General features: G+C 46.3%; 1 protein-coding gene across 1 annotated transcript in view; it reads right to left on the bottom strand.

Annotated features, from left to right (window-relative positions):
• Positions 1–11,446: 11,446 nt before the first annotated feature.
• Positions 11,447–19,133, bottom strand: part of LOC107110963 (armadillo repeat-containing protein 12-like) — a 26,738-nt gene continuing 19,051 nt past the window's right edge. The window contains exons 5-6 of the mRNA XM_015411821.1: positions 16,659–16,730; positions 11,447–12,109 (exon numbers count right to left, since the gene is read on the bottom strand). Of these exons, the coding sequence (XP_015267307.1) occupies positions 11,447–12,109; positions 16,659–16,730 (735 nt within the window). The remainder of the gene's footprint in view (positions 12,110–16,658; positions 16,731–19,133) is intronic.

The raw sequence follows: 19,133 nt of genomic DNA, 5'->3' as shown, positions 1-19,133 counted from the left end.
ACTGTAATGAATCCGTCAATGGGGCTCATGTAAGGGTGTGGGCTTTGATAGACTTGGGGTGTGCCTGAGACTTAATAAACCCCTCACTGGTCATGGGCTTAGACACCCATGTGACTTGGCTCCTGGACCCTATCATCTTTACCCAGATGGATGGCTCAGCTATGAAGGAGCCATGTAAGTTTGAGACTGTGCCACTATGGATGGGGGCAGGGGACCATTGGAAGCACCATACTTTTGTCATCACCCCTGCTTCCCGATTCCCTTTAGTGTTGGGAAGCCCGGGGCTCCATGATCATAACCCGTATATCTTGTGGGAGGAGGGGAAGGTGCAGTTCATTGCCCCCAAGTGCCAATCCCACAGTTGGGAGGATTCTTGGGGTCCAAGGCCCTCCAATGAACCGATACGAGCTTGCTTGGCTCAGGAGCGGGGCTTTTTTGGTAGAAAAAGCCCAGCAGGAACTCATTAGCATAATAGGCCACACCCAACAGCAGAAACTCATTAGCATATCAGGCCACACCCCCGACAACACAGACATTATATGAAAATAAACTGTTCGCGAGGCTCTCCAAGTGTGAATTCCACTGTGCTGAGGTGGATTTTTTGGGCTACCACTTTCCCCCCAGGGGTTTGGAGATGGACCCAACCAAGGCCAGAGACATCTTGGGGTGGGAGGCGCCTAGAACCCAGCAACAGCTCCAATAATTCCTCGGGTTCGCGAATTGCTATAGAACTTTCATTGCAAATTTTGCCCAAGTCAGTTTGCCCCTCACAGACCTCCTGAAGACTAAAGGAAAGGGCCCAGAGAGTACCAAGCCGGGTGCCCGGCTCCTCTGGTCTGCGGAGTGTCAGGAGGCTTTTGATCGCCTTAAGACCCTGTTCACTTCGGAACCTGTGTTAGCCCATCCTGATGAGAACAAGAAGTTTATTGTCCAGGTGGACGCCTCGGATGTGGCAATGGGGGGGGGGATGATCCTGCAGGAGGGGGCTGATGGCAAGTTGTACCCTCTGGCTTATGTGTCCTACAAGTTTAACTTGACCGAACATAATTGGTCTGTGTGGGATAAAGAAGCGCGGGCAATCAAGCTGGCTTTGTCGACACGGAGGCACTGGCTGGAGGGGGCCAGGGGGCCTTTTGAGGTTTGGACAGACAATAAGAACTTAGAGGCATTACGCACTCCTCGCAATCTGAACACTAAGCAAGTGTGCTGGGGGGAATTTTTCTTCAAGTTTCACTTCACCCTCATGTTCCCGGGAAGTCAAAATCCCTTGCGGATGCCCTCTCCCGCCTTCCCCAACATGACAGCCAAAGGGAGGGCATTATTGACTCTATGTTCATGCCCACTCAGCTGGGAGGGGCTGTTACCACCCGAGCACAGGCGAAGACCCAAGGGGAGGAGCCCGAGGCAGGCTGGAAATCGAAGTTTGCCACAAAACAGCTGTGGGTACAGAAGGCATAGACTGTTCGTCCCCATCTCCTTGTGGGCTGAGGTTATGACAGAGGCTCACGGCTCACGGCTCTAAGATAGTGGGTCAACCGGGGTATGTGAAAACACTCCACCTTCTTCAGCATCAGTTCTGGTGGCCGAGCATGCGCAAAGACATTTCCCTATTTGTACAGTCTTGCCAAACCTGCATCATGTGCAAGCCCCACCCTGGGAAGCTCCCAGGATTCTTGCAACCACTCCCCACTCCGGGTTGACCCTGGGAAGTGATCTCCATGGATTTTATTATGCATCTTCTTCCTAGCAAGGGGAAGACTGTGATTTGGGTGGTGGTGGATTTGTTTTTCAAGCAAGCACATTTTGTCCCATTTGGCAAGCTGCTGTTGGCGCGGACCCTGGCCAAAGCATTCATGCAGCATGTGGTCCGTATCCATATCCCCCCCTCACAAGGTCGTGTCAAACCACGGTTCCCAGTTCGTGGCAAAGTTCTGGGGGGAGCTGTTGAAGGTTATGGGGGTGGAGCGGGCCCTTAGCAGTGCTTATCACCCAGAGACTGATGGCCAAATGGAGTGGGTGAACCAAATTTTGGAACAATTCCTTCGCTGTTTCACTAATTACCAACAAGATGACTGGGTGGAATTATTGCCGTTTGCGGAGTACTGCTACAACAACAGTCTTCATTCCTTGATGGGGGTGTCCCCTTTCAAAGCTGTGTATGGTTATGAAGGGGCCCCCTTCCCCTTCCTCGGGGATGACCAGCAAGTTGTGGGGGAGGTGGCTGACTGGTGTAAAAAGCTGCAAGGGGTATGGCCCATGCTGGAAAGGGAGCTTGACAAGGCTAAGGCTGCTTATAAGGTTCAGGCGGATAAAAAACAGTCACCGGTGTGGAACCTACAACTAGGGGACTCTGTCTATGTTTCCACCAAGAACATTAAGGGGCTGTGACCGAGCAAGAAATTGGGGTGGAAGTACATTGGACCATTCCCGGTGACCTGTAGGTTAAATGATGTGACTGTTGAACGTGCTTTGCCTAAGAACCTCAGACATTTGCATCCTGTCTTTCACTATAGCCTTCTCAAACGGGACCTGGGACCAAACGCCTGGAGGCCAGACCATCCCCCCCCCCCGATGGTAGAGGGTGCACTGCATTTCGAAATTTCCAGGATTCTGGACTCAAAACTGAAATGGGGTCATTTGTTCTACTTGGTGGAGTGGGTGGACTTTGGGCCGCAACTCCAGGAGTGGGTGGAGGCCTCGGATGTTCGTGCCCCCCCCCGTCTCCTTCATAAATTTCATTCGTCTTTTCCTGATAAGCCGGGGGGGGGGACTCTTTGGAAGGGCAGATGCTGCTATGGGTTGGGGTGTTAAGCAATGGAATTTACTCTCTCCCCTCCTTCCCTCATTCTGCTAGACTAGGGCTTATCTTGTAGGTGGCCTTGGAGCTAGAGGCACTTCTTCTCTGAACTTCCCGCTGGGAACCTAACGGTTTTGTATTAGCCCACGTTTAATTGTGCTTGCTCATTGGCCTGGGGGTGTCAGGGGGTCTCCTTTGAACGGATTTTTCCCTGGGGCCCTGCACCTCCCTCGTCATTCCTGACACAAGAGTTTATGGTGTCTCAAGTACTTTCTCCCTCAATAAACTGGTATTGATGAAGAACTGGTGTTGAGTGTGATTGACTGGGAACCCTGAGAATTGCTTTCTCCCTCTCCTCCCTGTTTTTCTTCTTAGCTAGCTTGTGTGTTTTAAGTGTGTGTCTGGCTGACGACTCCTTCGAGCATTTATCTAATGCTGACCTTGTGAAGCTAATTGCTACTCATAGTACATTAACAGCCAAAACAATCTCTAAAACATGGGACTACATGAACAAAATACTTCACAAGTTGCAATTAATTGAGGAGCAATTGATAGCTAACAAAATTCAGTTAAGCCCAAGCAAAACTTTAGTGAATGCTGGGGGAAGACGCCCATTGGTGATAAGACCTTCTGCAACCATTATTGCAGCTTCAGAGAGTTACAAAGTAAATGCAGCTCCTGTTTGTTCCAGAAGAGTTTTACTGAGTAACAGGATTGCTCTCTCTATAGCTAAAAGGCCTGTGAACTTTGCCAGGTGGGAGAGCAGAAGTTCTATATTACAATCATTGGCCTCTATTCTGAAGCTCAGCAAGAATTTTATCGATCTGGGAACTGTTCAGCTCCTCCCTCCTTCTTTTACTGGGAAAAGATTAATTTTATCCTTCAATAACTCTAGTATTCCAGAAAAACTTCTTTCTCGGAGACAGTTGTTGGCTAAATTTGGAATTCAGCTCTCATGCAGTTTCCTGCCCGTGTGACCGGGGCCATAGATAGATATAGATAGAGAGAGAGATGGAGAGATAGAGATAGATAGATAGAGAGAGAGAGAGAGAGAGAGAGATGATAGAGATAGACAGACAGACAGATAACAAATTTAAGTAATGGCTATAAAACAGGCAAACTTGCAGTTAGAATCCATGGAAACAACGGGCATCAAAAGCCTATGGTGCAAAAATTCATGTGACAATTTATTTACTTATTTATTTGAACTTTTACCCTGCCCTCCCAGCCAAAGCCAGCTCAGGGCGGCTTACAAAAACAGATAATTACATTAAAAGCATAAGTTACGATTACCCTAAATCACTCCTCAGCGTTATCCTCAGTTCCAAACAACAGGGCTGATTTTGATTGGGACTCACGAGTCCTGTTTGGTATTCACTCTGGCAACACAGCTCAGGCTGATAGGGAAAATAAATCTTTGGCCCAAGAACTGTTAGATGCAGAATTACAAGAGTGGGAGCTTACCCGGCCTAAAGATTGCCAGGGTTCCCAGGAAAAGGAAACTGCTTCTATCTCAGAGAGGTTCGGTTCTTCATTTTTGAGCAAGGATCAAATGGCATTTCCTACGTGTGGCTCCGATCAGGTGCCAATTCTACAGATCTCGGCACGGGAATCCAGCAACGCTTCGCCTCCCGGTCCCCGTGCGGATATAGCCTTGGCATGACTGACTCCAGATGCTAACCTGTCAAAGTCATTAAGGGACCTGGAAATAATCTCTTGGAATATAGCAGGTTGGTCTAAATGGCTATCCAGAAACCCGGAGATCTTCCGTCATCATCATATTCCGGAAGTGTTGGCAGTACAAGAAACCTGGACTGATTCACCTTTGGAAATGGAGGGCTATATATCTTTTGATATGAAGGCCATTAAGGGAAGGGGAAGGGGGAGGATGAAAGGAGGTTTGGGCATTTTAATCTCAACATCTTTAAAAGCCTCCTGCAAAGAATTGCAGCCCCTTGATCAGTTGGCAATGGCAATTTTGCTATGTTGGAAGGGAGAATGCTTGATCATAATAAACAGCTATTTGCCACCATTATATAAAAAAGCAGACATTGATAGGACCTGGGCAGCCCTGGAAAATTACGTGCTTTCACTAATCGAAGCATTTCCTAAAGCTATGCTTCTTCTTTTGGGCGATCTAAACGCTCGTCTGGGCCCAGATGACCCCTCTTTAGACGCCAAATACAAACTATTTTTCAGAGATCAAATGGAGGGAGGGGAAAGTGTGCTTCTTCCCAGATTTTTTAAAGATAGAAGATCAAATTACGCAGGTGCATGCCTGGTAAAGCTATTGTTTAACACAAATCTTCAAGTTTTAAATGGCTCTATAGCAGGTGACTACCCTGGTGGCTTTACCTATATGTCAGGGGTGGCTGCTAGTACTTTAGATTATATCATAGTATGTACATCTTTGCTAGCCAAGGTTAAGAGTTTTAAAATTTTGCCATATTTAGATGGTGATCATCTCCCTTTATCCCTCCACATATCGGTTATCCCACAGGAGCCATGTCGTGAAACATACGACCCATCCCAAATGAGAGGGCTGGAACAACAAAGACGTCCCGTTAGGTGGTCAAGCAATTTAGACAATCGATTGAAGGCAATTTTGGCAACAGAAAATATCCAAAATTATGCTGCTGCTTTCTCAAACATAAGCCAAAATGAGAATCCTTTGTCATTGTATGAAGGCCTCATTAGAAGATTTGCCCCCCTCCTGTTTCAGGACTGGGATCAGAGAGCCTCTAATCCTTTTAAGTTAAAGTCAAAGCCTTGGTTTGATAAAGATTGCTTGGAGGCAAAAAGGGTACTCTCTCAAGCCTATGCAAACTATATTGGCCATCATGTTGGGAAAGAGCTTAGTGCCTACCTTGCCTTACTAGAAAAGAAACGAGTCTATAAAAACTTAATTAATAGGAAAAAGAAGGAATATGCTAGGGAAGCATGGAGGGCTCTAATTCAAGCTGCCAAAGAAAGAACTCTGCTTTATTTTGGAGGATGGTCTCCAGTCAAAGGGGAAATAGTTCTTTAATAAGGGAAATCCATATTTCATCTGAAACTTGGATTCTATATTTTCGGAATATGTATTACGATAATTCCCCCCAATTGTCTACGCCTTTTGTTTTTAGCGACCTGCCAAGCTGGCCCTCGGTTTCTCCTAAAGAGATTTCATCATTGATAGGCCAACTCAAAAGAGGTAAGGCCCCCGGCCTGGATGGAATCTCTTCTGAATTTTTAAAGGAAAACATAAATTGGTGGGCCCCCTTTCTAGCGCACTTATTTACCTATATTGATACAACAGGGAAGGTCCCAAAAGAATGGGGGGTGGCCGCGGTTGTTCCTTTCTATAAAAAAGGTAACCGAAAAGATCCTGCAAACTATAGGCCTATTAGTCTTCTAAGTGTTATAAGTAAATTATATGCTAAACACCTTCTAGAAAAACTTACACTTTGGTTGGAGCAGGATGATATAATAATTCAGGAACAAGCAGGGTTTAGGCAGGGCAGATCGACTACGGACCATTGTCTTCTACTTAGGCATCTTATAGAAAAATATGTTCGCAAGGGCCCCCCGTCTTTATATGCAGCCTTTATCGATCTCAAAGCGGCCTTTGACTCTATTTCTCGACCTGTACTATGGAGTAAACTTGAAGCCTCCACAATAGATAGAAGACTTCTAGCTCTCATCCGTGCTTTACATGAACACACCTCCCTGAGGGTTAGATGTACCGGGTTGGGCCACCTGACAGATAAAATCTCTACCCACAAGGGAGTTAGGCAGGGGTGTATGTTGGCACCAGCTCTCTTCAACTTCTACATTAATGATGTTGCTGGATATCTTAATGGCACAGATCTCCATCCACCCAAATTGGCCCAGCGTCCTATCCCTATACTTTTATATGCTGACGACGCTGTTATTCTTTCTAGAACCTCAATTGGCCTGAGAAGGGCATTGAATAGATTTGCCAGTTATTGTAGTGATCAGAAATTGATTATTAACTATCAGAAGACGAAGGTGATGGCCTTTGGCAGGAGACCTAAGTTAAGAAAGTGGAGTATAAATGATCAGAATCTTGAACAGGTAACCAACTTTCGTTACCTTGGTATGGTTATCCAAGCCTCGGGCTCTAAGTTCGCTCAAAGTCAGGCAGCAGCATGTACGGGTGATAAATCCGCCCAAGGTATTCTCAAGTTCTACCGTTCTACAGGGGGCTATTTTGTGCCAGCAGCACTGAAACTCTTTAAGGCTAAAACATTAGCCCAGATGCTCTATGGGACGCTACTGGGAGCGACATCTTCTTGCTATGCCCCACTAGAGCTGGTTCAATCGAAATTCTTGAGATCAGTGCTCCAAGTCCCAAGGTGTGTTACAAATGCAATGGTACGGCTAGAGACTGGCATGATGAAAGTTGAAGCCAAGATCACCTTGCACTCTATTTTTCTTTGGTTAAAGATAAACCTAAATCCATGTGGCCTTGTGCCCTTAATCCTGACTGACGATTACCAATCTAAATGGCTGACCCATACTATTCGGAAAATTACACTACTAGGGTTTTCACCCAAAGAGCTTTTGGAAAGGGGGGATGCTCAAGCTAAGCTAGTGGTCAGGCAGAGGATTGAAGATATTGAACGCCAACTGGACGTACAGGCGACCCCTGCCTTTTTAGCGCCTTACAGTAGTAAATATATTGTTGCTCAAGCCCCTTACTTATCCATTCTGGAGTCAAATAAACTTAGGAGGGCGTATACGCTGGCTAGATGCTCTGCTTTACCTTCTGCAGTTCTCGAGGGTAAATTCAAGAAAACTCCCCGAAATGAGAGGCTATGCATGTGTGCGTCTGGGGAGATAGAATCTCAGGAACATGTCTTCCTGAGATGCCCATTATATAACGAAGCTCGCACAAAATGTATTGGTCCTCTCTTGGTTGGCTCCTCTGATCAGGATAAGATAGAGAAATTACTTTTAAATCCTGACCATACAGCGATACACCAGATAGCAAAATTCTGTTTTCTGGTTGTAAAAGCTCATCAGTCTTCAGGTAGCCACTTGGGTTAGATTCCCTCCCAAATAACTGACTTTTTAATTCTCAGTCTTTTATCTTTTTAAGACTAAATTATGTCCTTTTTACATTGTATTGTTGGTTTTAGATTTTAAAATGCTTGTATAATTTTACATAAATAGATTCACCATCTGGATATTTTAGACATTGAAATCCAGACATTGCAAAATTTTGCTCCTTGGCCGTAAAAGCTCATCAGTGTTCTGGTTGTCACTTGGGATTGGACTTTTTGATTTTAAATCTTATTGCTTTTTTTGTCATTCTATTTTACTCCTTTAAATGTATTCCATTGCAGCGTATTCTTAAGTCTGGTTTTAGTGATCAAAATGACCGCTTAATGTTCCTTAGTAACCTTCTTGTTTTTAAAGTAGTTTTACCATTTGGTTATTGTAAGTTACTTTTATGGTTTTTTATAATTGCTGGCTATGTGCTGTAACAATAAAATTCATTCATTGTGTGTCTGTGTGTTTTTTGCTCATTTCTATTTCTCTTTAATAAAAAAATTACCAGTGGAACATCTGCCTGGTTTATTTTGAGAGTTCTCTTGAGGGAAAAATACCTGTAAACTTTGGTGGAGAACCCCAGTTACCCACTCTCACTGTGTCTCCTTAAGCTAATTCCCCCAACTAATTAGGAGACTGCCTATTTGGGTAACAATGCAATAGTGCAGGCTGAATGTGCTCCTGCCCAAGGAGATCCAACAGCAGCCTGGCCACAGAGTTCTGCACCAGCTGAAGCTTCTGGATTTGGGACAAGGGCAGCCTCATGTAGAGAGCATTACAGTAGTCTAGTCTTGAGGTGTCCATCACATGGATCACTGTTGCCAAGTCATTGCATTTGAGGAAGGGAACCAACTGCCTGATCAGCCAAAGGTGGTAAAAGGCTGACTTAGCAGTGGCTGCTACTTACCGTAGGTCTCCATCATTAGGTAGGCATCCAAGAGCACTCCCAAACTCCTAACCTCTGGTGCTGGCACCAACGGCGCCCCATTGAAGGTTGGGAGTGGGATCCCTAACCCCAGACTGCCTTGACTTAGGCTCCGGACCTCCATCTTAATTGGATTCAATTTCAATCAGCTCAGTCTGAGCCAACCAGCCATGGCTTGTAGTGCTAGGTCCAGATCTTCCAAGTCTGGAGTCAGACTGGCCACCCAACAACAGATAGAACTGGGTGTCATCCGCATACTGGTGACAACCTAGCCTATGCCTCCAGGAAATCTGGGCAGGGGGGCACATATAGATGTTAAATAACATCAGGGGCACTCCGCAAACCAGTGGTTGCCTTCAGGACAGCTGTTTCCCTAGTGCCACCCTTTGTCCCCAACCCTGAAGGAAAGAGGAAAGCCATTACAAGGCAGACCCATGAATCCCATTGTCAGCGAGGTGGTGGATCAGTAGCTGATGGTCAACCGCATCGAATGCTGCCAACAGGTCTAGCAATAGCAGCACTGTCGAACTGCCCCGATCCAGATGTCTCCAGAGGTCATCCATGAGGGCGACCAGTGCCGTCTCCATCCCGTGGCCTGGGCAAAAGTCAGACTGGAAGGGATCTAATGTGGAAGTGTCATCCATAAAACTCTGCAACTGAGATGCCACCACAGTCTCAATTAGTTTGCCCAGATAGGACAAATTGGAAACCGGTTGATAGTTAGCCAATTTGGATGGATCCAGAGAATTTTGGTGGGTGGATACTACAGCCTCACCAAACTGCTCCTTACTAGACTTCAGTAATCAAGATGAATATGAATCAAGAGTACAAGTGGTAATTTTAATACTTCCAATATCCTGTTAATACCCAATGTGATCACCATAAACAGGCCAGATGGTACAGTGGACATTTGTACTGCCTGGAGCATATTATAACTAGTCTCCAACTGAAGCATATTTAAACAAAAAAAAAATTCAGCAATGTCACAATGCATGGTCACTTCCAGGAAGCTTAGGACTCTGACCTTGATATCAGGTATCAAAATGTCTTAAATAACTGAGCTGGCTGGGAACTAGCCAATGCAATGATAGCAGACAAGATGTCTTTGCTGCTGTCACCACCACCTTCCAATGGACTTTCTGTATAAGGCATCTACGTCTAGCTCATCTGTGTAGCAGGTCGAGAAAGAAGTACTTTCCTCCCTTTCTCACAATACAAGAACAGATAAAAGGAAGTACTTCTTCACCCAAAGAGTGATTAACACATGGAATTCACTGCCACAGGAGGTGGTGGCAGCTACAAGCACGGACGGCTTCAAGAGGGAATTAGATAAGCATATGGAGCATAAGTCCATCAGTGGCTATGAGCTACAAGGTATAGATAGGAACTCACAGGCTGGGGCAGGTGATGCACTGTATTCTTGGTTCTTGGGGGGGCAGCAGTGGGAGGGCTTCTAGTGTCCTGGACCCACTGCTGGACCTCCTGATGGCACCTGGTATTTTTGGCCACTGTGTGACAGAATGTTGGACTAGATGAGCCATTGGCCTGATCCACCATTGGCTTCTCTTATGTTCTTATGTTATGAGTATGAGAGTATCAAGTACAGTTTTACATTGTTCATTTATATTAGTTATTTGTTTGTAAGGTTCCCCATCCCCTACTTCCATTGCATTCCTCTGTTACACCAAGGACAAATTAGTTCTATCTAATCTGGCACCTTACAAATGCGGCCATAGCACCCACTTAACATTTTCAGGATTCTTTCAACCCAGGAGAGTCCCAGCTGCCCTGAGCATCTTATTTTTGCTAAGTCTGGGCAAAGTGAAGAATCTTGGATCATGGCCCGTTCATCATTTCTTGTTTGGTTCCAGAACCTGGTTCCAGAGCCTGTTGACCTCTGGAAAGCAACTGCTCTCTACAACTCAAAGAACTAGAAATTTGCAAAAGAAAGCAAAATGGAAACCATGTTTCTTAGATACATGTCATAAGGAGAATCATGAATACTAGCAGCTCTCAAATAAATCAGGTCTGTGAAGTTCTCATTGCTTCTGCATGTGCCATTGAGGACTAAGATATGCTGTAACAGTCACTGAATTGATGGACTTTGGACCTGTGGATGACTAAATTATATTTGTGTGTAGCTTCTTTAACAGATCAGATGAGCTATTTTGGATCACACAATCTCCAAGTAAGGCACATGTGGAATATGGACTATGTGGTTCAAAACATTGTGATGTCTAAACTGGCTTTTCTGGAACCACTCTAGACCTTCCTTTTCAGATAGCTTCTCCTGTCTTTCTGATTTAGTGCCAATATGCTTAATCTGGAACTGACAAATTCCAGCCTTCAGAGGTTATGGTATGTGCAGGTCCACAGACATTTAGGGTGAGCTTATTTTCTGAGTGCTCTGAAATGGAGCAGTTAAGCTGAGCTATGAATCAGTTTTAAGGAGCAAACAGTGAGTACACACTAAGACAGTGAGAGATGTTGGGACACAGGCCTTGAAGCCCATCATCCAAGGGCTCTCCCTGGTTCAGAAGAAGCTAGAATGATGCAGTTAGATGCAAACACACAAAGGCAGTTGATTGACAAAAAGACATACAAGTGGTTTTGTCCTCTCTTCTCCAACACATTTATTGGTCTCTTTTTCTTCTATATATTGGCCCCTAGCGATTGTCACTGCCTTCACTGTCTTCATCTGAGAAAGCAGTTGCAATGGGAAGGAAGGCACCCATGGGGTCAAGAAGAACAGGGCTACTGTTAATAGTGTCAACAGAGTGGCTGGTGATATTGCTGCTAGTAAGGGCCTGGAAGTTGTGCCCAGCGTTCTGATGGGGATAGGAACTATGGCTAGTGTCATTAGTGCCTTGAAGGGGTTGAAAGTTGTGGCCAGCGTCAACTAGTTGCTGGCCACCAGAGGAGGCATCAAAAATGACATTGTTAGTGACAGGAGAGGAAGTGATCCTTGGTCTAAATGGGAGGTTGCCGAGTGAAGGGTCATTGGAGTAGCTACTGATGTCAGCACTGAAAGGGAGGCTGCTGATGACCTTGCTCTCCTCCTTATTGAGACGGAGGCTGAGAATGACTTTGCAGGCCTGGATCTGCACCTCTTCCTCTGGGTGGATGATGAGAGCAAGCAGGCGGTCAGAAAGACGGGAATTCTCGCCAAAGATGATGCTGTGAAGGGAGAAATTGTTGTACTGCCAGTGAATTGACTGGTACTGTGGGGTCAGGCGCCTCTCATTAAGCCGCTCCACGAAGACTAGCATCTCATGAAGCAGGTTCCCAGGCAAAGAAGGATGGAAGAGGCTCAAGAATTCAGGTGGTACCTTAAGGAGAGATGTCAAATACTACCTTTAGTTCAATGTGTCTTCTTCCTTCCCCATGCCCATCTCCATCCCTATGCAGGTGGCTAAGGGTGTGGTCACAGTGTCCCTTTGATGGGGATTCGCCGCTGTTTCCTCCTGCATTTAAAGTTTCTGTTCACATGCGCCAATCCGCCTCCCGCACCGAAGCAGGCTCACTCTCGCAATACTCTCGCAATACTCTCGGGTTTTCCTGACCCCGGGAAAATCAAGTACTTTCCTGGCTCTCGTGCTTTGAATGCGCAATTTCACCTATATGGACAGCCCTCTTTCGCAATGATTGCGAATAGGGCCATCTGACCACTCTCTGTAGGTTGGGTGTGTTTTTTTGGTTTTTTTTTTAAGCTTCTGGTTTCAGCGCATGGGCATACATATGCTTAAGAAATCAATTTCTTTTTTTTAAAAAAATGTCAGTGCTTACAGCATCCTGGTAGAGGCAGGAACGAGAGGTGGGGGCTCTGGCAGCCTGGATGGGGGTGGCAAGCAGGTGGTGAGATGGCGCCTGAGCAGCACGTTAAAGCGGCCCACACCACGCGCCTTCCTGCTGGGCCTCAACCTCCTGGCCACCCAGAAGCGCCGGGAGAAGGCGCGCCAGGCCGGCGGTGACTGGGCCAATGGCAAGGATGGCCCCGTGGCCACCCAAGAGCAGCTGCTGCCGTCGCCGGATGGGGACAAGGGCGAGGGGGACAGCCAGCAGCCCGTAAGAGGGATGGCTCTTGAAGGGTGGTGTAGACATGCAAAACCAGAACAAAATATTCCTGTTTGAATTAAAGCGGGAACCAGGCGCATTTACAGTGCCGTGTAACCTAGACCTAAGTGTATCATAACACTGAAGAGCTAGTGTGGTATAGTGGGTAAAGTGTTGGACTAGGGCTGGGGAGACCTGGGTCCAAACCCTCACTTTGCCACATGAAACTCAGTTGGTAACTCTGGGCCAGTCACACTCTCCCGGCTTAATTTACTTCACAGAGGTGTTGGGAGGATAAAACTGAGGCAGGTAGAAACATGAGCTCCATAAGAACATAAGAAGAGCCCTGCTGGGTCAGACCAGTGATCTATCTAGTCCAGCATCCTGTCTTACACAGTGGCCAACCAGTTCCGCTGGAGGTCCAACAATAAGGCACGGAGGTTGAGGCCTTCCCCTGATGTTGCCTCCTGGCACTGGGATTCAGAGGTTGACTGCCTCTGAATGTGGAGGTTCCCCTCAATCACCATGGCTAGTAGCCATTGATATACTTATCCTCCATGAATCGATCTAATCCCCTTTTAAAGCTGTTTATTCCTGTAGCCATGACTACATCGGCAGCTCTTTGTGTAATCACGCTCTGTGTAAAGTAGTACTTCCTGAACCTACTGCCCATCAGTTTCACTGGATGCCCTTGAGTTCTAGTATTTTGGGAAAGGGAGAAACATTTCTCTTTTTCAACTCTCTCCATCCCATGCATCATTTTATAAACCTCTATTATGTCTTCTCTTAGTTGTCTCCTTTCTAAATGGAAAAGTCCCAGACTCTTCAGCCTTTCCTCACAGGGAAGGCACTCCAACCCCCTAATCATCTTGGTTGCCCTCCTTTGTATTTTTTCCAGCTCTGCAATGTCCTGTTTGAGATACGGGGACCAGAACTGTACACAGTATTCCAAATGAGGCTGCACCATTGTTGTGTATGCTGACCACCACTGGGAAGACAGCGAACAGCCAGAGCTTGACTCTGGAAGAACAATAGGGACTAGGCTCCTAGTCCCTCCACTGGGGAACCAATGGGCACCGTGGCGGGAGATTCAAACCCACCAACGGGGTCCAGGGGTGTGTCCCTGGAGTGTATATAGTTGGCCTGCCGGCCGTTAGTTAAGAGTCTTGTTGTGTACCAAATAAAGCGTGCTTTGCACCATGCCGGTCTTTGTCCTTCGTCCATGCGGCAAACCCACTACACAATAACCATGGATCTATACAGGGGCATTGCAATATCAGCCGTTTTATTCTCAGTCCCTTTCCTAATAATCCCTAACATAGAGTTTGCCTTTTTCACCGCTGCAGCACACTGGGTTGACACTTTCACTGAGCTATCCACTACAACCCCAAGATCATTTATCCTCTCAGTCTCAGCAAGTTCAGACCCCATTAGGCCTATACCAGTTTGGTGTTGTGGTTAACTGTGCGGACTCTAATCTGGGAGAACCGGGTTTGATTCCCCACTCCTCCACTTGCACCTGCTGATGTGACCTTGGGTCAGTCACAAGCTCTGGCACAGCTGTCCTTGAAAAAGAGCAGTTTGTGTCAGAGCTCCCTCAGCCCCAACCACCTCACAGGGTGTCTGTTGTGGGGAGGGGGAGGGAAAGGAGTTCGTAAGCCGCTCTGACACTCCAAGTGAAGGGCGGGGTATAAATCCAATCTCTTCCTCTTCTCCTTCTTATACTTGAAGTTGGGATTTTTTGTCCCAATGTGTATTATCTTACACTTACCAACACTGAACTTCATTTGCCACATTGTTGCTTGAAGGTGGGATTAATATGTGCTAGAGATAACACAGTTAACAACCCTAACCCTTGTCAAAGATGCTACAGGAAAACCAGTAGACTAAAAAAAACCAGAGGACTCCAAAGGGATCTGTCGAGGATGGGCGAGTGGGCGTCAACGTGGCAATGTGGCCAAGTGCAAAGTGATGCACATTGGAGCAAAAAAAATCCTAACTATAAATACATGATGATGGGGTCCAAACTGGCAGAGACTGACCAAGAGAGAGATCTTGGAGTCGTAGTAGATAACTCAATGAAAATCTCGAGACAGTGTGCAACTGCAATAAAAAAGGCCAATGCTATGCTGGGGATTATTAGGAAGGGAATTGAAAACAAATCAGCCGGTATCATAATACCCCTGTATAAATCAATGGTGCAACCCCATTTGGCATACTGTGTACAGTTCTGGTCACCACACCTTAAAAAGGATATTATAGCATTGGAAAAAGTGCAGAAAATGGCAACTAGAATGATAAAAGGGTTGGAACACTTTCCCTGTGAAGAAAGGTTAAAGTGTTTGGGGCTCTTTAGCTTGGAGAAACAATGGCTGAGGGGTGACATGATTGAGGTTTATAAGATTATGCATGGGATAGAGCAGCTTGATAAAGAAGTACTTTTCTCCCTTTCTCACAATACAAGAACTTGTGGGCACTCTACGAAATCGCTGAGCAGTCGGGTTAGAACAGATAAAAGGAAGTACTTCTTCACCCAAAGAGTGATTAACACTTGGAGTTCACTGCCACAGCAGGTGGCGGCGGCTACAAGCATGGACAGCTTCAAGAGGAAACTGGATAAGCATATGGAGCAGGAGTCCATCAGTGGCTATTAGCCACAAGGTATAGATAGGAACTCACAGGCTGGGGCAAGTGATGCTCTGTATTCTTGGTGCTTGAGGGGGGGGCAACAGTGGGAGGGCTTCTAGTGTCCTGGACCCACTGCTGGACCTCCTGATGGCACCTGGTATTTTTGGCCACTGTGTGACAGAGTGTTGGACTAGATGGGCCATTGGCCTGATCCAGCATTGGCTTCTCTTATGTTCTTATGTTCTTAAAGGGAACCAAGGGAACCAAGGGTAGTGCTTGTCAACTAAGAGGTTCTGCTATCCAGGTGGTAGAAACAGTAGGTTAGTTACTCTGAGGCATGTTTGGTCCAACTTACATAGCAGCAACCTTTGTAGGTGCTTTCTAAAGTTTAGGGGACCTGGCCCATATGTAAGTAGATTGTGTAGTGGTCCATATTTTCTGCTTTGTAAATCATATGATTAATTCTAAGGAGACATTCTCTTTTACAGAGAAACTGAATAATGTTTACCTGTTAAGAAACTGCAATGATTGCATGAGACTTTATAAAATAAGTGTTTCATGTTGGTAAAAATGGTTATAAAAATGTTTGTACTTGGTGAAATATTATGTGGTTAAAATGGCTATAAAAATGTTGTATTTTATAAGCATGATTGTATTCTTATAGCTTTTAGTTCCTGAGGAAGGACCTGAAGTCCGAAACACTGATCAATACCTAGGAAAAGTGTTGGACATCTATTCCAGACTTCATTGTTTCCCTCTGAGAGATTTCTATTCTGGACTTTGTTCTTTCCCTTTGGAATATTGTGGACTTTTGTATTTTCCTATGATGGATTACATGTATTGAATTACTTATTGTGTTGAAGTCTCTTTTTGTAAGCTCTTGTGTGGGTTTTTGCAGTGCACAGTTGTTATTTATTGGTTTTTCTAGAGCAGCCACAATTGCCAGAGACTGTGGATGAACAGAAGAAAGCAGCTTGGGAGGGTCAGTTTCTATCCCTGCCCTGTTTACTGTCAAATGATGAGATTCTGGTTGCTCTGAAGTCAACTGGAATCAGCCAGTGTAACATATAGCTGCAGACCCCAAGCAAAAGAAAGGGAATAGGCTTCTGTTCTAGTCAGTACTCATAGCAACCACGCATTCCCTGTTTCTGATTCAAGCACAAAGTTTTCTCACAGAGGCACAAGGGTGGCCCTTACCTGGCAATTCAAGATGTCATAGAGCAGATCGTCCTTTTGGGCCATTGTACTAAGAAGCTTGAGAACCTGCACCTGGAGACACAGATGAGAGCAATTCAGACACAGTCGGAGGAGGGCCCTAGATCATTTTGCAGGGCAAACAAACCCCAGGCTCTCCAAGTAGCGTTGCCCCCGCTCCCCAACCCCTAGTAAATGAAAGAAGAAACAAGTTGATGGCATTTATTGGATCAACTAGTCTTCAAGCTGCTGGAGAGACACATTCTTCAATAGCTTGGATGTTCAAAACAAGATAAAAAAGTGAGGCTGCAGAGCCCTGATCTAGTCAGATCTTGGAAGCTAAGCAGGATCAGCCCTGGGTAGTATATGGATGGGAGACCTCCAAGGAATGTCAGGGTCATGACGTGGAGGCAGGCAATGGCAAACCACCTCAAAATTTCTCTTTCTTAAAAAGCCCACAGCATCGCCATAAGTCAGCTGTGACTTGATGGCATTCTCCACCACAGATTCTAAGCTGATGGGGATCTTTTCCCAACTCTAGGACTGCCAACTCTTAAAACTGGTTCCTCTTAGCCAAGCCATCCCTTTAAAATCAGTTTTATCTGCAGCAACTTTCAGGTGATGTTATTTAGCTCTATGCCATGGATATCTTCAACCACAGATTTCTGCATATTAAACCTATTAACGGGACAGGACATTATTTTTCTTGGCCAGTTGGCACCCTTAACTATGGCAACGTTGATCTTGGTGGAAGGTTTGGGTTACTCAAACCCCAAAGAGTGTATTGACGCAGATACTGTTCTTCTCAGTATTACTTGCCATTCATACCTAGGAGGAGGGCTTGCAGACATGGAGCTACGGACCAACCCAAAGAGGGTTTTAAACCTTCCCAGGCTACCCTTCCAGGACCATTCATAGTACAGGTGAAGAACATACCATTCAACACTTGCTCCTGATATTTTAAAATAAATAGTTGCTTTATGTTTCTGGTTCTTTGGGACTAATGTGCTTTCAAGTTTTAATGTGGACTGCCAGAGCAGCCCTCGCTTGTCAGCACTTGGAAGCTAAGCAGGATCAGACATGAACAGAACAGAACATGGGAAACCACCAAGGAAGATCTGGGCTGCTGCATAATGCCAGGCCACAGCAAGCCACCTCTGACCCCTTGCAGCGAAAAAACCCCATGGGATCTCTGTAAGTCAGCTGTGACCTAATGACCACCCCCCCAAAAAAAAACCCACCCACAAAAAACACCAAGAAGCCAGTCTCACAATTATTCCATTCCCAGTTTCACCCAGTAGATGGTGCAAAAGGGAAGGGACTATAAATGATGCTGGTTGTAGTACAGCAAGGTCATGGCCTGAAAAGTACACAGACAGACGAGTGATTTCAGCTAATGTGAGGAACAAGACAACTTTAACCAGCTCGCAGGCCATCTTATATCCCCCGTGAAACCACAACCCAAAACACACCGCAATAGACTATTTACAGTGGCCAAGAGTTCCATAGGCTCTCGGCCGGGAACCTAGCCCTCGGAAAGGTGCGGGCTAGGATCCTCTTAGTCCATTGTTTCCTGGAGCAAAGCTTGAAGGTTTCGCTTGACTGCATGGAGCCCCAGTCAGCCACGCGGTCAGAACTGGATACATTACATGACCTGAGTCGATAATTGGGAACAAAATTTTCCTCACTTTCCTCACTTTCAGCTGAAGGCCCTGATTCTTTGCTAGAGATTGAATGACAGCTTCTCTGTTGACCAGAGTTGCTCTTGCCCAGGATGGGTTTGCTAGTGTCTGCACTGGTAGACTAAAAAGGCAACTCTCAGCTATGCTAATTCTTAGTTTTAACCAGGCCTCGGATCCTGCCCCCTGCTCCCACCAGCCATCAGTTGGGACACGGGGGACCAAAACGTTCCCCCGCTTCTCTGAGCCCCGGGGCGGTGGCCTTGGACTCGTAGGGGCAAATTCCACCTCTTGTGTGTGATGCCGCTCAGACATCACACGCCAGATGCCCGCATGGGGGCGGGCGGGGCAAAACGTTCCCTTGCCTCCTTGAGCCCCGGGGTGGTGGCCTTGGACTCGTAGGGGCAAATTCCACCTCTTGTGTGTGATGCCGCTCAGACATCACACGCCAGATGCCCGCATGGGGGCGGGCGGGGCAAAACGTTCCCTTGCCTCCTTGAGCCCCGGGGTGGTGGCCTTGGACTCGTAGGGGCAAATTCCACATCTCGTGTGTGATGTCTGAGCGGCGTTGCCACTCCAACATCACATGCAAAAGGTCACTCTGGCTCCCCAGCTCTCGATAGGAGCTCTTTAAAAAGTTATGGCTACCGCTGGTGTTCTCAGTGGCAGCTGCGATTTTTTCCCACCATAGAGAACAATGGAGGGGATGGTGGCAACCTGTTTGGGGGCCTGTAGAATTGGACCCCCTGGTTCAATGTTCCTGAAACATGGCAGGTATCTTGGGGAGAGGCTCCAGCAG

The sequence above is a fragment of the Gekko japonicus genome, unplaced genomic scaffold (assembly GCF_001447785.1).
Source record: "Gekko japonicus isolate JY-2015 unplaced genomic scaffold, Gekko_japonicus_V1.1 scaffold309, whole genome shotgun sequence".
Lineage (NCBI taxonomy): Eukaryota > Metazoa > Chordata > Lepidosauria > Squamata > Gekkonidae > Gekko > Gekko japonicus.
The sequence above is the reverse complement of the archived record's forward strand: the minus strand, read 5'-3'. Positions and strand labels throughout refer to the sequence as shown.